This window comes from Copadichromis virginalis, linkage group LG3, assembly GCF_057382275.1.
Source record: "Copadichromis virginalis isolate Kocher_CV1m ecotype Utaka linkage group LG3, C_Virginalis_male_GT1.1, whole genome shotgun sequence".
Taxonomy (NCBI): Eukaryota; Metazoa; Chordata; class Actinopteri; order Cichliformes; family Cichlidae; genus Copadichromis; species Copadichromis virginalis.
Genome location: NC_140620.1, coordinates 48,869,337 through 48,887,490, shown reverse-complemented (window position 1 = coordinate 48,887,490; position 18,154 = coordinate 48,869,337). Strand labels below are relative to the sequence as shown.

The 18,154-nt window shown below is 41.8% G+C and overlaps 2 protein-coding genes across 2 annotated transcripts in view; both read left to right on the top strand.

The window, feature by feature from the left end:
- The window catches only part of LOC146715056 (ADAMTS-like protein 1), a 105,314-nt gene extending 92,701 nt beyond the window's left edge, over nucleotides 1-12,613 (top strand). The window contains exons 16-26 of the mRNA XM_085451477.1: nucleotides 1,194-1,323; nucleotides 3,331-3,541; nucleotides 3,641-3,820; nucleotides 3,938-4,091; nucleotides 4,262-5,255; nucleotides 5,377-5,504; nucleotides 8,653-8,773; nucleotides 8,945-9,149; nucleotides 9,291-9,400; nucleotides 9,551-9,771; nucleotides 10,620-12,613. Of these exons, the coding sequence (XP_085307603.1) occupies nucleotides 1,194-1,323; nucleotides 3,331-3,541; nucleotides 3,641-3,820; nucleotides 3,938-4,091; nucleotides 4,262-5,255; nucleotides 5,377-5,504; nucleotides 8,653-8,773; nucleotides 8,945-9,149; nucleotides 9,291-9,400; nucleotides 9,551-9,771; nucleotides 10,620-10,729 (2,564 nt within the window). The 3' untranslated portion in view covers nucleotides 10,730-12,613. The remainder of the gene's footprint in view (nucleotides 1-1,193; nucleotides 1,324-3,330; nucleotides 3,542-3,640; nucleotides 3,821-3,937; nucleotides 4,092-4,261; nucleotides 5,256-5,376; nucleotides 5,505-8,652; nucleotides 8,774-8,944; nucleotides 9,150-9,290; nucleotides 9,401-9,550; nucleotides 9,772-10,619) is intronic.
- A 167-nt stretch (nucleotides 12,614-12,780) lies between these two features.
- LOC146715055 (NACHT, LRR and PYD domains-containing protein 3-like) lies at nucleotides 12,781-17,728 on the top strand. Its single transcript, XM_085451479.1, has 7 exons — nucleotides 12,781-13,104; nucleotides 13,187-13,827; nucleotides 14,865-16,584; nucleotides 16,723-16,806; nucleotides 16,895-16,978; nucleotides 17,196-17,273; nucleotides 17,365-17,728. Exons 2-7 carry the CDS (start codon nucleotides 13,536-13,538, stop codon nucleotides 17,681-17,683), a joined length of 2,577 nt encoding a protein of 858 aa, XP_085307605.1. The 5' UTR covers nucleotides 12,781-13,104; nucleotides 13,187-13,535; the 3' UTR covers nucleotides 17,684-17,728.
- Nucleotides 17,729-18,154: the final 426 nt, after the last annotated feature.

Here is an 18,154-nt window from a genome sequence, read left to right as displayed (position 1 = left end):
AATCAGGGACAAATATGCTCACATTTAATTTTTTTTCCTTCTACTTTTGGCTGATATCGCTGTAGAAATACGCCTACGCATTTTGGCACAGTCTTCATCAGGTACAAAAGTTCAAATGCTCTGAAGACTGCGTGCTGAATCGTGTCAGTTTATTTCTGCTGTGATGCGAGACCCACTGAAAAGTTTATTGCGAGTATTTCTGTCCTTTATCGGTGTTTGAGATGTGCTGCGTTTTTGCATCTCTTTAAATATACTACTTGGATTTTCAGTTTAGCTCTCTACTGAAGCTTTCACTGTTTACGCATCCTTTTATTTTCACTCTGGTGGATCCAGAGACAGTGCCAACCCTGGAGCTGTACACCTGTGGTGGCTCCAACGCGCAGAGCAGATTTGTAGATTATGCTGCGAGTAAATACATCAGCAGCAGACAAGTGCTGTTATGTAGCTTGATTTGACAGTAAGTCTTGAAGACCAAGTCAACTCCGTGAGCGCCACTAAGTACGTCCCAGCTGATTCATTAAAACAAATGTGATGTGCTCCAGCCTTAAACTATTGTCACTGGATGTCTGACGCCAGTAAATGCCTCGAGCAGATGCAAGTCATATCATATTAAATGATAACGGATGGCATAGAGGTCATACGTCGCCAGTGCTCAAGGCACTGGGAAAATGCTTTGCCAGACAGAGACCACTTTCTTAAATATCCTGCCAACATGCATTGAGGCCCACTTTAATCTTCCTACCTACACATGCAAGCATGCGTGCCTGCCTCATGTGCGTTTGCCTTAATCTCTGCGTGTGTGCGTTTGTAACTTAATTTCTGCACACGGGTGTGGGCTTTTGTCAGTGTCTGCGTATGCGCTCATCCAAACTCAACAAACTCCCATTCGGGGATGATTACACTCCGGTATCAGATGTCCGATGCACACCCTGAGGGCTGTGCTCCTGTGGACCATCACACTGCTATGGTGTTTGAAGTTCCTGCTTCGCTGTTATTGTCCCCAACATTAGAAGCAGACTCAGGGAGTTATGTTACATTACTTTTAATATGACTTTGCATGAAAACTCTGAGAGTGCATCCACAAGTTGAGGCAACCAAAGTGTTTTAATGTATTTTGGACCCTAAAATCTTCCTTTTTAATTACAGCGTCTGCAAAAATGCAAGCATGACATTGCTGTGTTCTCTAACCGCAGGTGCGCAGGAGGCTGTGGTTATCTGCCTGAACAAGCAGACCAGAGAAGCAGCAGACCAAAGCCTGTGTGTGAGCTCTCGGCGACCCCCACGACTCCTCCAGGACTGCAAAACTCAGCCCTGCCCACCCAGGTACAATAAAAACCCCTAACTCAGACCTCATTATCGTCATCATTATTATTTAAACATGTTTCAAACGGTTTGTGCATGAAAATTAAAAAGGATTTGATTAATGGATGTAGTAAAAATAGGGAGGAAATGCATTTTTGGGGGATGGAAAAAAACGTTTGGCTACGTTTAAGAGAAAAATATTAATTAAAGTCAGGAAAAAAATATGGCCGTGCTTTCTCTTAGCTTGCCAAGAGTGCATCCATCCAAAAATGTGCAATATTCAGTACAGAAGTGGAACGCTGATGTACCACTTTTTCAGAGCCTAGATAAATTCTTAGCTGAATCGGTTAAGTTTGACGGTTCGTTGGTAGAGAAAAATTCAAAAGCTTCTAATCCGCTGTGTTATGCCTCTTGGTTCAAACCAACTGGGGCAATTAAATCTCTGTTAAGGCTGCTCGAGTCCAAGAGATACTAAAGCAGAACGACAGAGATGGATGGTTGTATCTCTGCAAGCAGCAAATTAAACCTTGTGGAATCTGATAGTGATTAGCTTTACCTGCGAGGTTCAGTTGTCCTTGGAAAGGGAAATCTAGGAGGCTTCAGCTGTTTTTCTAAGTGATTTCTTTTGGCAAGCTCTTTTTACAACTAGGAATGGCCTTCAGTGATTGCATGTCATATTGACAAATTCGCCACATTACCAGAGGGGTTAACAATGTAGGGTTTATCCTGAGGGGATGCTTTTGAAAAGCCTGTGGGTGGGTAAGTAATGTTATGCAGTCAAGCATGACCTATGTTAATACATGTAATGGCAGTCTTCCCGTTTCCCTCTCCAGGTCAAAATGTAGGTCCAGAGAAAAAAAAGGGAATCATTGAAGTAACTGTGATCATCCTCTGGGGAGCGTTCAGTGCTTGCTACATTTCAAGCTCAAATTATTTTTGATATTACAGGTTTAAGCTGTGCTGTTAATGTTTAAGTCAAAATGTAGCTTCTTTTTTTTTTGTTCAATTCAACATACGAGCAGTTTATAAACAGTGTTATTTCACATTTCAAATTGCAAATCATAAGTATTTTTTTTGTGAACCTACCAGATTGATGCACGTCCAGATTAAACATCTAAAAGGTCAAACAGCAAAACTGCATGTTGTTTAACATGAGCAAACTGTGGCTAAATGGTGAGTGGACTTTGTGGTTGGCCACACGTTTCAGGTTAACACCGTGCACATTGTCAGTGTTCTACCCCTCACACTCTTGTCAGAAAACCCAGAGGCTTGCAGCCTGCCCTTGCCTGTTTTTCCAGGCTTTGAGTCTTGTTTTTAGGCACAACAAATGCAGTATTGGGCTTGTTTCCTTTGGCCCTTTTCTCCCTCCCTGAGGCCTCCTCACCATCCCATATTAAGCTACACTCTTTGGATAGTGTTCCCCCTGAAAGGAAAACAGCCATAGGATTTAGCTTTGAGTAAAGCAGCGGTCCATGAGCAAGCTTCATTCCCAATTCTTCTCAGAGCCTTAAATAAATATGAGTAGTTTTGAAATATCACCCAATCTGTCGAGCAGAAAATGAAATTGCTGCCATCTCATTTCAAACCAAAACTTTAAAGGCATGGCAACCACTTGGACACTGGCCACAATTTGGAATAAACCTGCCAAAGTAACTTTGATGCTGGATTAAACCCAGTTTAAAATTTTGTTGGGCAGCAACATGAATATTAATTCCAGTAGTTCATTGGAAAAATACAAATGAAAAAGTAATGCAATAGGGATTTCTTGAATATCGTGAAGCTCGGTGTGGGATTTTATGTTTCATGTCTTTTTCACTTGTATTCACCTTCATGATTTTACATATTCATAAGACTGCTAAGGTGTTCTCTCACTGGATCAAGAGATATATGTACAGTACTATTTACAGTGCTATGAAGTATAGATAAGATAAGATAAGATACCTTTATTAGTCCCACGAGTGGGAAATTTCATGTGTGCAGTGTACTGTAGATTTGCCATAATGAGCACAATAAACATTGTTCTAACAGGTGGGAAACTGGAGAGTGGAGCTCCTGCTCAGCTACATGTGGGGTAGGTCTGATGATTCGCACTGTGGGGTGCACACACCGGCCCTCTCGTGACAGCAATCACACTTTAGTTTTGAGGGACGAAGACTGTCAGAACCCCAAGCCCAGTCCTCTCCAAGCCTGCAACCGCTTTGACTGCCCTCCTATGTGGGACACGCATGACTGGGGACAGGTAAAGGACATCATCTATAAAGTTTACCACTGCAAGTGTTTGACGATTGGGAATCAAGCGCATGTGACTGATTTAATCTCTGCGTGTTTTTGCACCCAGTGCTCCCAAAGTTGCGGTGGTGGGGTTCAGAGGAGGCAGGTACTATGCAAGCAACGGTTGGCTGATGGCAGCATTCTGGAGCTACCTGACACGTTTTGCCCTACTAAGAGTCCTACAAGCCAGCAGCCCTGTGGTGAGCAGGAATGCCCACCTGAGTGGGTCACAACTAGCTGGTCCCAGGTAGCCTACCTTTCAGCCAGAGACCATCCTGCCATATTGCTGTTGTTCAAATGGACATGTTAAAACTGGTACTTTGCAGGTTTTGTTTATTTTAATACATTTCTCTTGTTTTTCCAGTGTTCAGTGACATGTGGAAATGGTATTCAGACCCTCCAAGCTGTTTGCAGGAAGAAAGAGGTGAATGGAAGGTATTTGACAGCAGACCCTAAGAACTGTTCCCTGCTGGCTCGTCTCAACAGAATCCGACCATGCTTCTTCAAGCCCTGTGAAAGTAAGATACTCTTTATTTGGCTGTGTTTATGTAAGTTATACTGCATAGAACCAAAAGAAAAGGGAGTTAGCTCCCTTTTCTTTTGGTTCCTTAAATGCAAAGTTTTGTATGTCCAAAAGTACAGATATTTGAGCCAACAAGCAAGCATTAACCTGTCCTCTTAATTACAGACTCTGTCAAGCCTGATGCCACCATACTGGCTCAGAGAAAAGTTTATATCCAGTGGCGTAAAGGCAAAAAGGTTCACCTGGGCATTGGTGGTTATGCGTACATCCTGCCTTGGACAACTGTGGTCCTTCGCTGCCCAACCCGCCACTTCCGTAAGGGCCAAATCCACTGGTTGAAGGAAGGGAAGCCCCTGATCAACCTACCACACCTCTCCATAACGTCACTAGGATATGTGAAGATCCATCAGGTTCGTGCATCTGATGCTGGGATATATACATGTGTCGCAGGTGAGGCACAAGAACATTTAGTCTTACAGATCATTGGCAGCAAGCAAAAGCTGTCTGTAGCAGAGTCAATGCTCAGACGACAAAAGGTTGGGCGACCGGATGCAATCTCAGCTCAAGAAAGATTTCAGGAGCTTCACAGCTCCCTCAACCGATATGATGCAATTATTGAGCGTTTGCTTAATCATAAAGAATCCATTCGAGATGAAAAATACATCGCTGACAAATCACCTGCGAGTGAAAAGAACAGTTCTACCCTGGAGGATGAAGGGTCAGAAATTTACATCCCAGAGGTCCTCGTTGCCGACACACGCAGGCTAGAGGAGATCATGAAAAACGTTGCCGAAGACCTTGGAGGACTACGGGAGGAACAACTTATCGCACAACTGCTTAGTGAGCTCACTGTGGCACAGGGTGAAACTAATGAGTCGACTCTTCACCCTCCAGAAAGTGCTGAATCTTCCACGCAAGAGCCACTCCATTATAAACCAAACACTAAAGTCCACACAGCCAGACCAAGAAACCCGCTGATAATTCAACGTTCGAAAAAGATTGGAGAGGGGCCACAATCTGAAATGATAGTTTATGTGGGAATGCCAGTTTTCCTGCAGAAACCAGTTGTTAGTTTAGTGTTGAAGTGTGAAGCAGTAGGAAATCCTGACCCATCTGTGACATGGTCGAAGAATGGGAAAGAGTTGCGCTACAGTAGCAGGTAAGAACTAACCTTGAAGTAAGGACTTTTTGTGAAAATGACATGGCTGCCTGTGGCTTTTTTATGATTATATCAAAGACCTGGATAAGGCTTCATAGATTGCTTGTCTTTGTGTTGGCAGAGTAGGCCTGTTGCCTACAGGATCACTGAGGATCCAGTACCCAAGCAAAGGGGATGAGGGTTTGTACACCTGCACTGCCAGAAACCGTTTTGGAAGGACATCTCTTTCATCTTCTGTGCAAATTACTGGTAAGGTTTATAGATCCGTAAGTTTCAATGGTTTGTACAGAAGCTCCACCTTCTTGTGGTTCAAGCTTCTGCTTTGAGATGTTTTGAAAGTGGCCTTGAAGCGAGTAGAAGGCAGCTAAGGTTCTCAGTCACACAGGCTTAGAGACTAGTCATCAGATATCTGACAACCAGTGTTGGTCAAGTTACTTGAAAAAAGTAATCAGTAACTAATAAACCGATTACTTCCCCCAAAAAGTAATCCCGTTACTTTACTGATTACTTATTTTCAAAAGTAATTAATTACTTAGTTACTTAGTTACTTAGTTACTTTTTAAAAACACGATTTACAACCTGAAGAGGTGATAAAGCGATAGATCTTTCAGCCCAATTCTACTTTTTCTACATAATCCATCATACAAAATGTAATCAAATGAAAAAGTCTCTCTTTTTTTAACTTGTTTTATCAGTTTTAATCTTTTAACTTTATGCATCAAGCAAAAATTTAATTATATGCAACATTCTCCGACTTTAAGAAATTAGTTTAACATTTAAACCTATTTTCTGCACATTCCAGCACATAAAATAAAATATTTTTTTGTGTTTACACTCACTCTTTCAAATAGATGCAAGTAAAACACAGCAGAAAATAAATAACATCAAAGACTCAGTGGTCCTTTTGCTCTATTTTCACCTGTAAAGCAGGAGTAGAGTAGGCGGAGGTTTACCCTGGTGCAGGTGTGCCGCGGTCAGTTGAAGAATTCGCGAGTTTCTCTGTGAGTTTCCCATTACGTCGTTGCGCACTCGGTGCTTGCTTGGAAGTTTAGGGGTTTTTTTCGTTGTAAAAAGAAGTTTTCTTCCCACGCACGATGGACGCTAATGTTTTTGTCACTTTTTATGGAATCAAACTCAAAGTAAGGTCAGTACTTCCACGCTTTACACGCTGCACGCTCATACTCTCTCCCACAATCGATATGTGATCCATCGTTGATCTGCACACAGCTGTTGTCACAAACGCACTTGCTTATGTCACTGTCGTGAGACATTCTCGCAAAAAAATCACGGTTTTAGTAACGCAGTAACGCAGCGTTCCTACGGGAAAGTAACGGTAATCTAATTACCGTTTTTGCAATAGTAATCCCTTACTTTACTCGTTACTTTAAAAAGTAATCAGATTACAGTAACGCGTTACTGCCCATCTCTGCTGACAACCATCAGTTGCCTGATAAAAAATAATATGAATTCTCTGACCGGTTGCTAGGTGATGTTGAGTGAAATTCAAAGCAGGCACTGGACCAAAAACATCTTTGGGATTTCTTTGATCGCAGATTGTCACGATTGCCCATAGTTTGCATTAAACATGCTGAGCACCAGCAAACTGCTCTCCAAGCAGTAGTGAAACTGTGAAAAGTGTGATGCACACAAGAACTGGAGAACATTCAAAGTGAATTGGACCTTCCCATTAAAACCAACACATTTAAGAAGATGGGACTTTTGCTTTCAAGGTGAACGGTCTCCATTTCCAGTCTATATTGTTCTTTTCACACATTGACTACTGCTTGGAGAGTAGCTTGCTAGTGCTTGCAAACAGGTCCGCATCTTCCATGCAAAATATGGGCGACTGTGGCAACCTCTTTGCAACCTAAGCAATCGCAGCTCCGTATACCATTTTGCGACCAATTTCCTGCTAGTGACTGCATCGGCGTAACTTTGTGCTGAACATTGGGGGGGGGGGGGGGGGGGGGGGGGGTCAAAATCTCTGTCTAAATAAATCTGGGTAAATTCCCAGATGATTAAACATGCAACTATTTTGCTGGTAATACTTGAAATGAGTAAAGAAAATCAACAGCCTATTTATGCAAGATAATTCATAATTTTATTAGGGGGGGTTATATTGGTTGCGTCTGATTATTGGGGGGGGTCATAACCCCCCTACCTCCCCTGGAAATTACGCCCCTGCGTGACTGCCAGCAACCTCCAGCAAACACTATGTGGACCACTCTCTGGGTTCTGTGTGAATCAGCCTTCAGTAGTTGATTTCACAGCGACCCATGGTTGCCAGATTGGTGCTAAAAGGTCTGAGCAGGAAAACAAACAGAGAACAAACTGAGGGGCTGCAGCGATGGACAAGATAAGCAAAGCCTGTTTTGAAATGTGAATCATGCTGTTACTCTATTACACTCCAAGAATTAGAAATAGGAAGTTGTTAGTAAAGAAAGTTGGTTGAGGTTAAACATTTTGCAGAATTACCCTTTGTGTTTTCTTGCTAAAAGCTAGATAAAAAATGCCACATGTAAATCTTTGTGTAATGTAGGTGGAGCCAGACTTTTAGCTGCTAACTGCAATGAGGTTTCAGAGATATTTTGCAGTATATAGATACTAAAAACATCACTATGACTTTTGAGAAAAGTATGTTAGAAATACTTAAAATTGATCAAGTTTGTATGGACCCAATGTCGAGTTGAGTTTGTCCTAATGCTTCTTTGAATAGTCCAGTTTATAGTAATTTGTGTTGTTCTTTGTGGTTTAGGCTTCGAGGTTCTGGGAAAGCATGCGTCCATCCAGCGTAGAAACACACAAACTCAAGAGTAACCGCAGACACAGATATTCAGTAAGCTCTTACTTATCCCAGTGGCTCATGTGGCTGAGTCATTGACAGAGGAATGTCCGGGGCATCACACAGAGCTCCGGTCACCTCTGAGCTACGCTGTCCTTCATCTCTTCGGCATGATCAGCCACATTCTCATCAAAGCGCCGCCACTGTGCGTTTCCTGATCCTATAGTACGCTTCCTCTCCATACGGCAACAATTAGAGGTTCCAGGCAATGTTTCAAAGAAGATTAACTTAACATACCATATTCAGCTAATCTAAATAGAAAGGATAAGGAGTCTTTAAAGGGCTGAAAAATGCCCTGACTGTATTTTGTTATATTTGAATTCAGAGTCGGTTAAAAGCAATGTAATGACTATACTCTTGGGCATTTTAAGGTCAGAGTATTTGAAGAAAAGGAAATGCAATCCAAAATACATGGAATGACTTTCAAATATTTTAGGAAGACTGTTTTGTCATGAAGCTGTGTGGTAATGTTTTTCTTTAAATCCTGGTGCATCAACTGATGAGGTTGGTGAACACACCATTCTCATTTTATTTTATATTTTATGTTATTTTCAGGTGGCAAAGGAAGAATCTGTGTCCAAGGCAACAGTGTGGGAGCAAATGGACCGGCTTGTTCTGAGAGGAGGAATGGCAGTCGGTCGGCCGAGCTGTGCCAAGGACAAGCCTGCCTCTTCAGGTATGCTGCTGCTCTACATGTGTGTGCTATTAGTGATGTTAAACACTGAGTTTAATATTTACAGTAAGAACAGAAATCCTCCGTTTACTCACTGCATTTGTTGAGTATCTGAAAAGATTTTTTGGCCTGAAACATCTAATATCTACTTGACTTTTCCTCTTGTTTTATTAGGTGGCGAGTTGATGCTTGGTCCCCATGCTCAGCCACTTGCGGTGGTGGAGCCCAGACTAGAATTGTGCGCTGCATGAAGGGTCCCGAGGGCAGGTCAGAAGAGGTAGAGAGTCCAAATTGCCTTGGAGCAGGAAGGAAACCCTCTGATGCAAGGCCGTGTAACCTCCTTCCCTGTGCAAGATGGACAACAACCTCCTGGGGGCCGGTGAGCCAAGATATTATTGTGCACAAGCTTGTTTTCACAAGGTTTTATCATAAAAACACAGTTTAGACTCAAAACCTTCCCCTAGCAAGAAAATATTTTTGTAATGATAGCTAGGAAATCTGATGAATTCTCCTCTTCCAGTGTCATGGCAGGTGTGTGGGTCCCAGTTTGGCCACACAGCACCGCCATGTCTACTGCCAAGACCCCAATGGTACCAGAGTCCCCCACAGGATGTGCACTGGGCTCCACAGGTAAAGATGGGAATAAGATTAAGAATGTTTAATACTGTTGGTGATATGTGCTATCGATAGACATTTTAAAAATCCAGTTATGGTTCATATTACAAAGGAAAAAAAAAGGCTATTCAGCAGAATACTATTTCAGGTATGTTCATATTTTAGGCCAAGCTCTTTGAGGAATTGCACCGCTGAGGCTTGTGCACTTCAGTGGCTCGTGGGGCCTTGGACACAGTGCACCGCCACGTGCGGACGGCACGGTTTCCAATCACGCCAGGTGACCTGCGTCCACCTTCGGACCAGCAAGGCCTTCCGAGACCGTCACTGCACGTGGAGGCCTCGGCCTGCCAGCTGGCAGCGATGTAACATTTTATCCTGCGGCAGAGGTGAGAAAAAGTTACAGTAATGTCAAGTGTGAGTCATAAATAAATGTACAACATATTGTGGGTTTTTGCGAATTTTATTTTAGTTTCTATTGCTTAAAAATGTTTGGGTTATTTTTTTAATTGCAACTTTATGATTTTCTTCTTTTGAGGGGAAGAAATTCTAGAAGGCAGAAATTTAGGAAGTTCAGAATAGATTTTACAATGAGAAGTGCAACTGAAATGCTCCGTGAGCCTGCTTGCAAAAGCAGAACACCATACAGTGCCTTCATAGGCAGTCACTGAATCCTCTTATTGCATGTTTTTGATCACATTGACATCTTTGCCTTATTAAAGAATCACACCAATAACGCCTGATGGGTCAAACTTTGTTTTCTAGCAACACAAAATTGTTGCAGTGGTTTTAGTTAAATGCAGTTGCTCACACTCTACCTTCATTTCAACTAAAAAACAAAACAAAAGATGAAAAGACAATCTAGTTGTGTTTGCACTTGAGCCCAGCGCATAATAAACATAGCTGTGGTTTCATATGATGAGACTTGGCAGTATCTGTCTCTAACTTGTCTGTTGGCACCCCATTACAAAACTGGTGAAGGAAACTTTGCCCGCGGTGCTTAAAGTGCTGAAAAATTGCCTTAAAAAACCAACAAAAGCCTCTGCTGTGTCAGGTATTTCCAGAAACAATGTGCCGGTTAATTAGAAAAAGCCACAGACCACAGTGAGAGAAAGATTGCCAAATGTTTACGAATTAGAGCACTGGACCTGAAATTTCCAACAATATATCCATAGCTAAGCACTACAGCCCACAGCCGCGACTGTGCATAGTAAAACGTATCCTCTGTATATTCCAGCAGGAGAGTGCCGGGACAGCACGAGGTACTGTGAGAAGGTGCAGCAGCTGGAGCTTTGCCTGCTGCCCCAGTTTAAGAGCCGCTGCTGTTTCTCCTGCCGAAACACCTGAAACGGAGAAGTGAGAACGTTGGTGAAAAATCTGGAAAGGTCAGGGAAGGTGTCACGGAAGTCAAGGAACCTCTATGCCTATCCCAACACCCTCCAATGTCTTCAACGATCGCTCCTGGATTCCCGAGTGCGGAGGAATGTTTGTTTGTCATACCCAAAAGTGACTAAAATCGACTTTTAAGATACCATACGTGGGTTTGAATTCAAAATTATTGCTACGAGAGGAAACCACGTCTGTTAATGAAGGCTTTGGTTTTACTTCTTTATTTTTAATTTAAATCTGAAGTTCGTACAAACAGCTTTTGTGTCCCAAACAGTAGATATATTTCCAGTGTGAGCAGTAGGAACTCTGCGGTTTCATAAAGGGGAACTAAAGCCTTAAAAGCCGTGATTACGGTCATGTCCACATTAACAAAATCTGAGCAACGTAATCTTCAGTTTCAGGTTCCTGAGCAAACGGAAGATCACTATCATGTTCCTCTGAAACACAATCACTCCACGCCAAATTAAGTTTATATGATTGCATTCAAATTTACGAAGTAATGCGATGTTAATAATCGGCCTAAATAGATGACTGACTTCATACCAAGGAATTCTGGGTAAACGCCAAGCTTGTGATAACCACTGGATAGCTCTGTGTTTGTCTTTACTGCTAGGATTTTGATGCTAAGTGAGCTTTTATGAACGTAGCAATGGGTTAAAAAGGGGTGGAAAACTGAAAACCAGCTTGATGCTGCTTAAGTGAGAACGATGACAAAATAAAGCCTAGTATTAAATAACTGGGACACATTTAGTACCAGCCACACTTGGAAAAAAGTTTTCATAAACATAAACTATTAATTTTAAGCAAAATGCAACAAAAATGCATAAAATCAAAGGTTTATTTATTCAAATAATTAATCAGTAAGGGAAATGTGGTCGGTGTAAACTGAATGTATACCATATATCAAGTAACTTGAATTTGACCAGATTACATTAAGTTTATCATTTTACATGTACTTATGTTACAAAATTACACGGAAAGTTTACATTTAATCAAATTAAGCCAACATTTTGGGCATGAATAGATTTAGCACATGTTGACCATAATAACTGGTCTTTCAAAGCAGCAAGGGAGTCCGATTGCAGTTTTTAGAGGGTAAGACTCAATTTTATTTTATTTTTTTTGCATGGGTTGCACTATAGGAGGTGTACGACTGAAGCAAATAATGTTTTGGGAAAAAAAGGATTTTGCACTCAGAACTCATCCAAGTCTTTGTTAAAAACATGGCTTGCAGAGTTAATTTCTTTCTTTCTTTTTACGTAGTTTGTAAAGTTGCATTGTTTCAGTATTTTTGTTTTGTGATATTTCTTGAAAAGATATTTGCCAAACGTGTCCCTTTAACCACTCTGTGAAGTTACACACGCTCACACGCAGATCTGATAAAGTTCATCCAGTCCGCCATGTGTCACAGTGTCATATTTACATGTCTGTGAATGTATGATGGGAAGCTTTGCAGTGATCATTACTAATGTGTCGTGTGGACACATTAGTAATGGACTTGGTCTCTGCGTCCTGGGTTCCACAGAGCTTCACTGTCATCAGGTGCAACCCAGCTTTAGCTGAAGACTACTTGGCCCTACGCTGAGGTGTGGTTATGTGATATCACAAGAGGAAAATATTGTATCACATGTCATTTTCTTAAGTTATGTAGATATTTGTCATTTAAACTATTTATTTCCATGTGTGTCCCTGAGCAAAGTTTCTGTAAATATTACAGGGGTGGGTCTCTCCTTGCGGCTGATGGTAGTTGATGTGCATGCGATGTGGACCCCCTGCTGGTGACTTGATGTGTTGCTCCCTATCGTTAAATAAAACCAAATACATTCCTTTTTATAATCTGGTTGTTGTGATTGCTCTTCTTTCTTCTATATATATATATTTTTTTTTTCATGGGAAAGTCCATATTATGGAGTCAGAGATCAACATTAACAAATCGACATTGATGTCTGTATTACAAATAACAAGAGCAGGAATTTCAACATATAGTAGTGCTGTCATCATGAAAAGGGACACTTCCTGTCAGGATCTGAAGGCGCCCTAACCGGTCGACCTGCCAGTGTGTATATTTGTGTGCGTGTGTATGTGTCTCTCCTATCGCCCTGTCTTCCCCTCCGGCTCCGCTGTGATGTGTTAGGGGGTAACCTAGCAACAGGCTACCTCCGACCCAGAAGTGCTGTCGCCCGGAGCTGCCGCACCTGCAGTCAATCCACCAGCTGCTGCCAATCAACTACCATCTTCAGCAGAAAAACAAACAAACAAAAAAACATCTTCAGCAGGGCTACTTAATGGTGTGGCTGAGCGACAGACAGCGCTGGAGTATTGCACTAAGCCTGGTAGTGTTTTCGAGTCGCTAATGTTATTGAAGTACTGTCTGATCTTCGTACTCATTTTGCTGTCGTGTGTGTGTTCACCCAGGGATTGACGGAGGATTTACGGACACAAAGGAAGCACTTGGAGGAGAGACGGGCACTACCACGCACTATCACCATTGTTGCACATTTGAACTGTTGTCACCTTGCTACACTGTGAATAAATGCACTGTCATTATTTCTGAGCTCCGCGCCTGAGTCCACTCTTTAACAACCGTGACACTTCCCTTTTTATATCTTTTATAAACTTGTCTCTCTCTGTTTCTCAACTTGGGGAGAGGAACAGCAGTTCACAAGATCCCTGTTGGCGTCAAAAGGAGGAAATTCTTGCCATGATCTGACTATATAACCACGTCATTTTTTGATTCATTCTCAGGACTGTTTTACATTAAATTATGGTGGAAAAGGGTTTTCATCATTCCTGTTTGACAGCAGTGAGGGTGCTGCGAGTTTCTCTTGTGGATGAACTAGAAGGACAGGTCGACTCTCTGGTAGAATTCCTAGTGTGCCGGGAAGTGTTCACTCGAGATGATCGCGAGGAAGTGTTATGTCAGCTGGGTCCCCGGATGAGAGTGAGAAAGGTGCTGGATATCCTGGAGTGCAAAGGCGAGGAAGCGGCCAGGATTTTTCTTAATGTTAAAAGTCACTATCAGTACTGCAAAGAAGCGGATCCACCTCAGTCCAGAGGTATGCATTTTCAATTTTAGCCACAGGAATGTCATTGATCAGCAGTGTTGGGCAAGTTACTTTGAAAAAGTAATTAATTATAGTTACTAGTTACTACTTCAAAAAAATAACTGAGTTAGTAACTGAGTTACAAGATTCTAAAAGTAATTAATTACTTGAAAAGTAACTATTGCGTTACTTTAAAAAAAAAAAAAGTTTAACCCCCTGGGGATCCAGGGTATAATTGGCCATTTTTAACTACTTGTGATTTTCCCTCCACATTTCACCTTTAAAAACTGTTTATTTGCCTTGTTTGGTATCATTCTTTTCAGCACAACCTCACGTGTCTGAATTTACAGTTATGTTTTCATTTTGACAGACTGTATTAACACAATTGATCTAAAATCATCAAAAAACAAAATCAGAGTAGAAAAAGTTATATTTTTTTACTGTAACAAAAACAAACATGTTTAATGAATCATATTTCATAACTTTAAATACAAATATAAATCCTATGCACAAGTTTTGCAAACAACAAATTCATTTGCATCCATTTACCTTTTACCTTGAGTTTTTAAATAACCCTTTCAAACTATTTACAGAACAATCAGCTGTTCTGCATTCAAGAAGATGCCTCACAAATTATTTGTGCCACTCCAAAGAAATAATTTCTGTCCATTATAAAGGAGAACATCACAGCCTGATACCTGCAGGTCTGACAGCAGCAGGTGTATCACTCCTGTTTCTAACCTGGAGACAGCAGTCGCCTCATTGTTCTGACACACAACACAAAACTATCAACAACACTGCACACTAACTACACAAGCTACACTACCGTTGATCAGTTCAAGATAAGGTTTTCTCTTAACTTTAGTTGGCAGGGGTGTGTCTGAAAGGGGGAAACAGAATGGTAATTTATACCGCAAGTACAGTCTAGTCAAGCACTGTACTGAAATGTATCCTGTCCTCATCCTATATACCTGTATATATTTTTTCCAGCTATACAAGTACATATGAGTGGAAGTGGAAAATTATACTGAGCTTCTTTTCTTCTACAGAGTACAGCAAAGCGAAACAAAAACACAAAGAAGTCCTGAGGCGCAGGAGTGAGAGCATGCTTTTCTACAACACCCGGCACGGAGAGAAAATTCAGTTTTCCGAACATTATGTCAATCTTCTCTTAGTTGATGGACACCAGGGATTAGAAAATAAAAGGCATGAGGTGCTGACCTTTGGACAGAAGCGACTGTGTCAGCAGAAGTCAGCAGTGCATGAGAAAATCACACCAGCTGAACTGTTCTCATGTGCAAAGGCAGTTCGTCCAGTCAGGAAGGTTCTGGTATCGGGGGTGGCTGGAATCGGAAAAACTATCCTGGTGCAAAAGATGTTGTTTGATTTTGGGGGAAACAAGGACCACCTTGCCTTTGACTTCATCATACACATGACCTTCAGAGACTTGAATCTGATTGACGAGCCCACAAGTTTACGAGAGTTGATCTTGCGCAAAAACAGGCACCTTGCTAAAGAACTGGATAACATCTTGGCAAATGACAACAAACTGCTGATCATCCTGGATGGCTTTGATGAGTTCAGACACTACAGGAGCTGCGACGTAGACTCTTTTGTAACTGAACCAGATGAAGATGCAGAGGTTATGGAGGTTATTGGAAGCTTGATGCAGGGTGAACTACTACCAAATGCTTCTGTGTTGCTCACAAGTCGGCCTGCAGCTATCAGCTACATCCCTGTGGGCTGCATTGACCGCTTTGTGCTCATTGCAGGGTTCTCCTTGGCCGAAGTTCAAGACTTCTTTTTTCGTTACTTCCAGGACAGGACCCTTGCTGACCGCATGTTCTCAGTGGTATCTGCAAACGAACTAATGCTGACACTGTGCTACATACCTGCATTTTGCTACATTGTCTGCTGCATCCTCAAAGAGAGCAAAGATCTTTGTGGGGGAAGCCCAAAGACCATGACGGATATTTACGTGCAGTACTTGGTGGCTTTGCTTCGATCTCACACCCAAGCGAGAGCTGAAACATGTCTTCAAGACCAAAGAGCGGTGGCCATCCAGCAGCTGTCTGATACTGTTTTAAAGCTGGGTCGACTTGCCTTCAAAAACCTACTGGAGCATCAAACATTATTTTATAGCAGCGACCGAGAGGTGGCAGCGTTAGAAGGGTCCAGCCTCGTTAGTGCTTTCCTCGACAAGACAATTGCAGAAGAACCTGGGTTCACTGAAGAGGTCTATTCATTTGCTCATCTTACTATTCAAGAGTTCTTTGCTGCAGTTTACTGTGCGGTGACGGATCACCCTTTGCCTGACGCACTTGAGCGCACATCATGTCCCAGAGATGTATCCAACAGTGGACACTTGGACCTTTTCAGCCGCTTCCTCTCTGGAATCCTCTCTGAGCGCAATGCCAGTCTTCTATCTAGGCAGGTGGGGATTTGCTGCCACAAAGAAAAAGCGAACGCATATCGTGAGAAAATCATCAGAGAACTGAGAGCTCTCTGTGAAAGTGGAGCCCACATCCTAAACCATTTGCATTGCTTGTTTGAGCAACAGGACCCCTCGTTAGCACTTGATGTGCAACCAAAGATGCTAAGAGTTAATGTTAGCGATGAAACGCTATCTCAAATGGACTACAATGCTATCAAGTATTTCCTAAACCTCACCGAGGGTAAAATATCAGAGCTGGATCTTACTGGGACTGGAATAAGCTGTGATACACTAAGAGATATTCAACATCTTTTGGGTAGATGTGAGAGTCTTTGGTGAGTTTCAGGTAAAATTCTGTTTCCAAGCTTTGATAGACCCTTCCATGTGGTTGCAACCTTATCAATTGCTTATGGAGCGCCACATATGGAAAGTGCTTGCACAATATGTATTTACTGCTCCATCTCATGTTTAAGGCTTGGAGAAAACAACCTGGATATGGAAGCAGTACAGGTCATTGCTGATGTGTTGAAGGAATCGGAGAATATTGTGTACCTCGGGTAAGGTGTTAGTTAGTTTTACCACATTTTTGGAACAATGTATGACAAAGAATCATCCAGATGATGTCACCCTTTCTGTTCCTCTTAGACTTGGGTGGACAAACATTAGTGATGACGAGCTTCTGGTCCTTGCTTGTGCAATAGGGGTTAAAAAAAAGCTTCAGGAGTTGTGGTAAGAAACTTTTTGAGTTGTTTTATTATCCTGGCACATGATGCTGATGTTTGAGGAAATGGGAGTTTTCCAGTGTCGAGGATGACTGTGACGGTTTGATTTAAGAGTTTTTAAAAGGTCATAGATTACACCTATGTTGTATTAAACTACGCTTATATTTAAAGGCTTTTTTATGTAAATATGAAAAACCTTTATTGTTCCCCCTGTGATGGAACAGGATGGAAGGCAACCGAGTGAGTTACAGAGGTCTGCTGTCATTAAGCGACTTGATCCCAGATCCTCTGAAAAACGTTGTGTGAGTATTGAATTTTGAATCAAATAATTCAAAACAATACCTCACTAATTTGTATTTTCCTAGAGCTTATCCCCTTTCCCTCTTCCTATAGGGCGATATGGAATGACCTGACTGACAGAGAGCCAGAGTGCATGCAGACCAAGGCCAGCATCACTGTGAATTTCACAGACGATGCTTCGTGGGCAGAGTGGCAGAAATGGGTTTTTAAAAGGTGTGAGGTCAGCAGCAATGAGAAGTTGCTGATGGTACTTCACAAAGTGTGCAACATATCGACCCACCACTTCGAAGCTCAGTGGACGAAGACCTTCTACAGTCAACTTTCACAGCTCATCAAGAGCAGAATTGAGAGCTGTACCGAGGAGGACATGTGCAAGAAGCTCAAAAAGTTTGACAGCTTTTTGGAGCTATGATGAAAAACACTGCCCTTATGTTACAAGCTGTTAATAAATTGTTGGTTTGCATTGTGATTGTTTTTTTGAAGACAGTAATAATAATAATATAATAACTGTAATAATCATAAAAATAATTTTTAAAAAGCAATATACCTCTCCCTCCCCTGCAAACAAGTCTCAAAATGGATAAAGGGAAATCATATCAGTTTCATCAATCACAGAAGTAATTTCTTTACTTCTGTTTTCACAGTAGAGAATTATGACATCCAGAAGTATAGGGTCATTATAAATGGTAGTTTACACTTCATTACATTCCCCAGAGATTTTTGGTCCGTGTTGACATGATAGCATCACACGGTTGCTGCAGATTTGTTGGCTGTACATCCATGATGTACCCATTCTGCCAAAAGTGCTCTGTTGGATTGAGATCTGGTGACTGTGGGTGTCATTTGAGTACAGTAGACTCATTGTCATGTTCAAGAAACCAGT

Excerpts from the sequence above, each read along its gene's own strand:
- LOC146715055 (XM_085451479.1), top strand. The coding sequence starts at position 13,536 with ATGGTGGAAAAGGGTTTTCATCATTCCTGTTTGACAGCAGTGAGGGTG. Across the intron at positions 13,828-14,864 it reads GGATCCACCTCAGTCCAGAG|AGTACAGCAAAGCGAAACAA; the intron begins GTATGCATTTTC and ends TTTCTTCTACAG. Across the intron at positions 16,979-17,195 it reads AAAAAGCTTCAGGAGTTGTG|GATGGAAGGCAACCGAGTGA; the intron begins GTAAGAAACTTT and ends GTGATGGAACAG.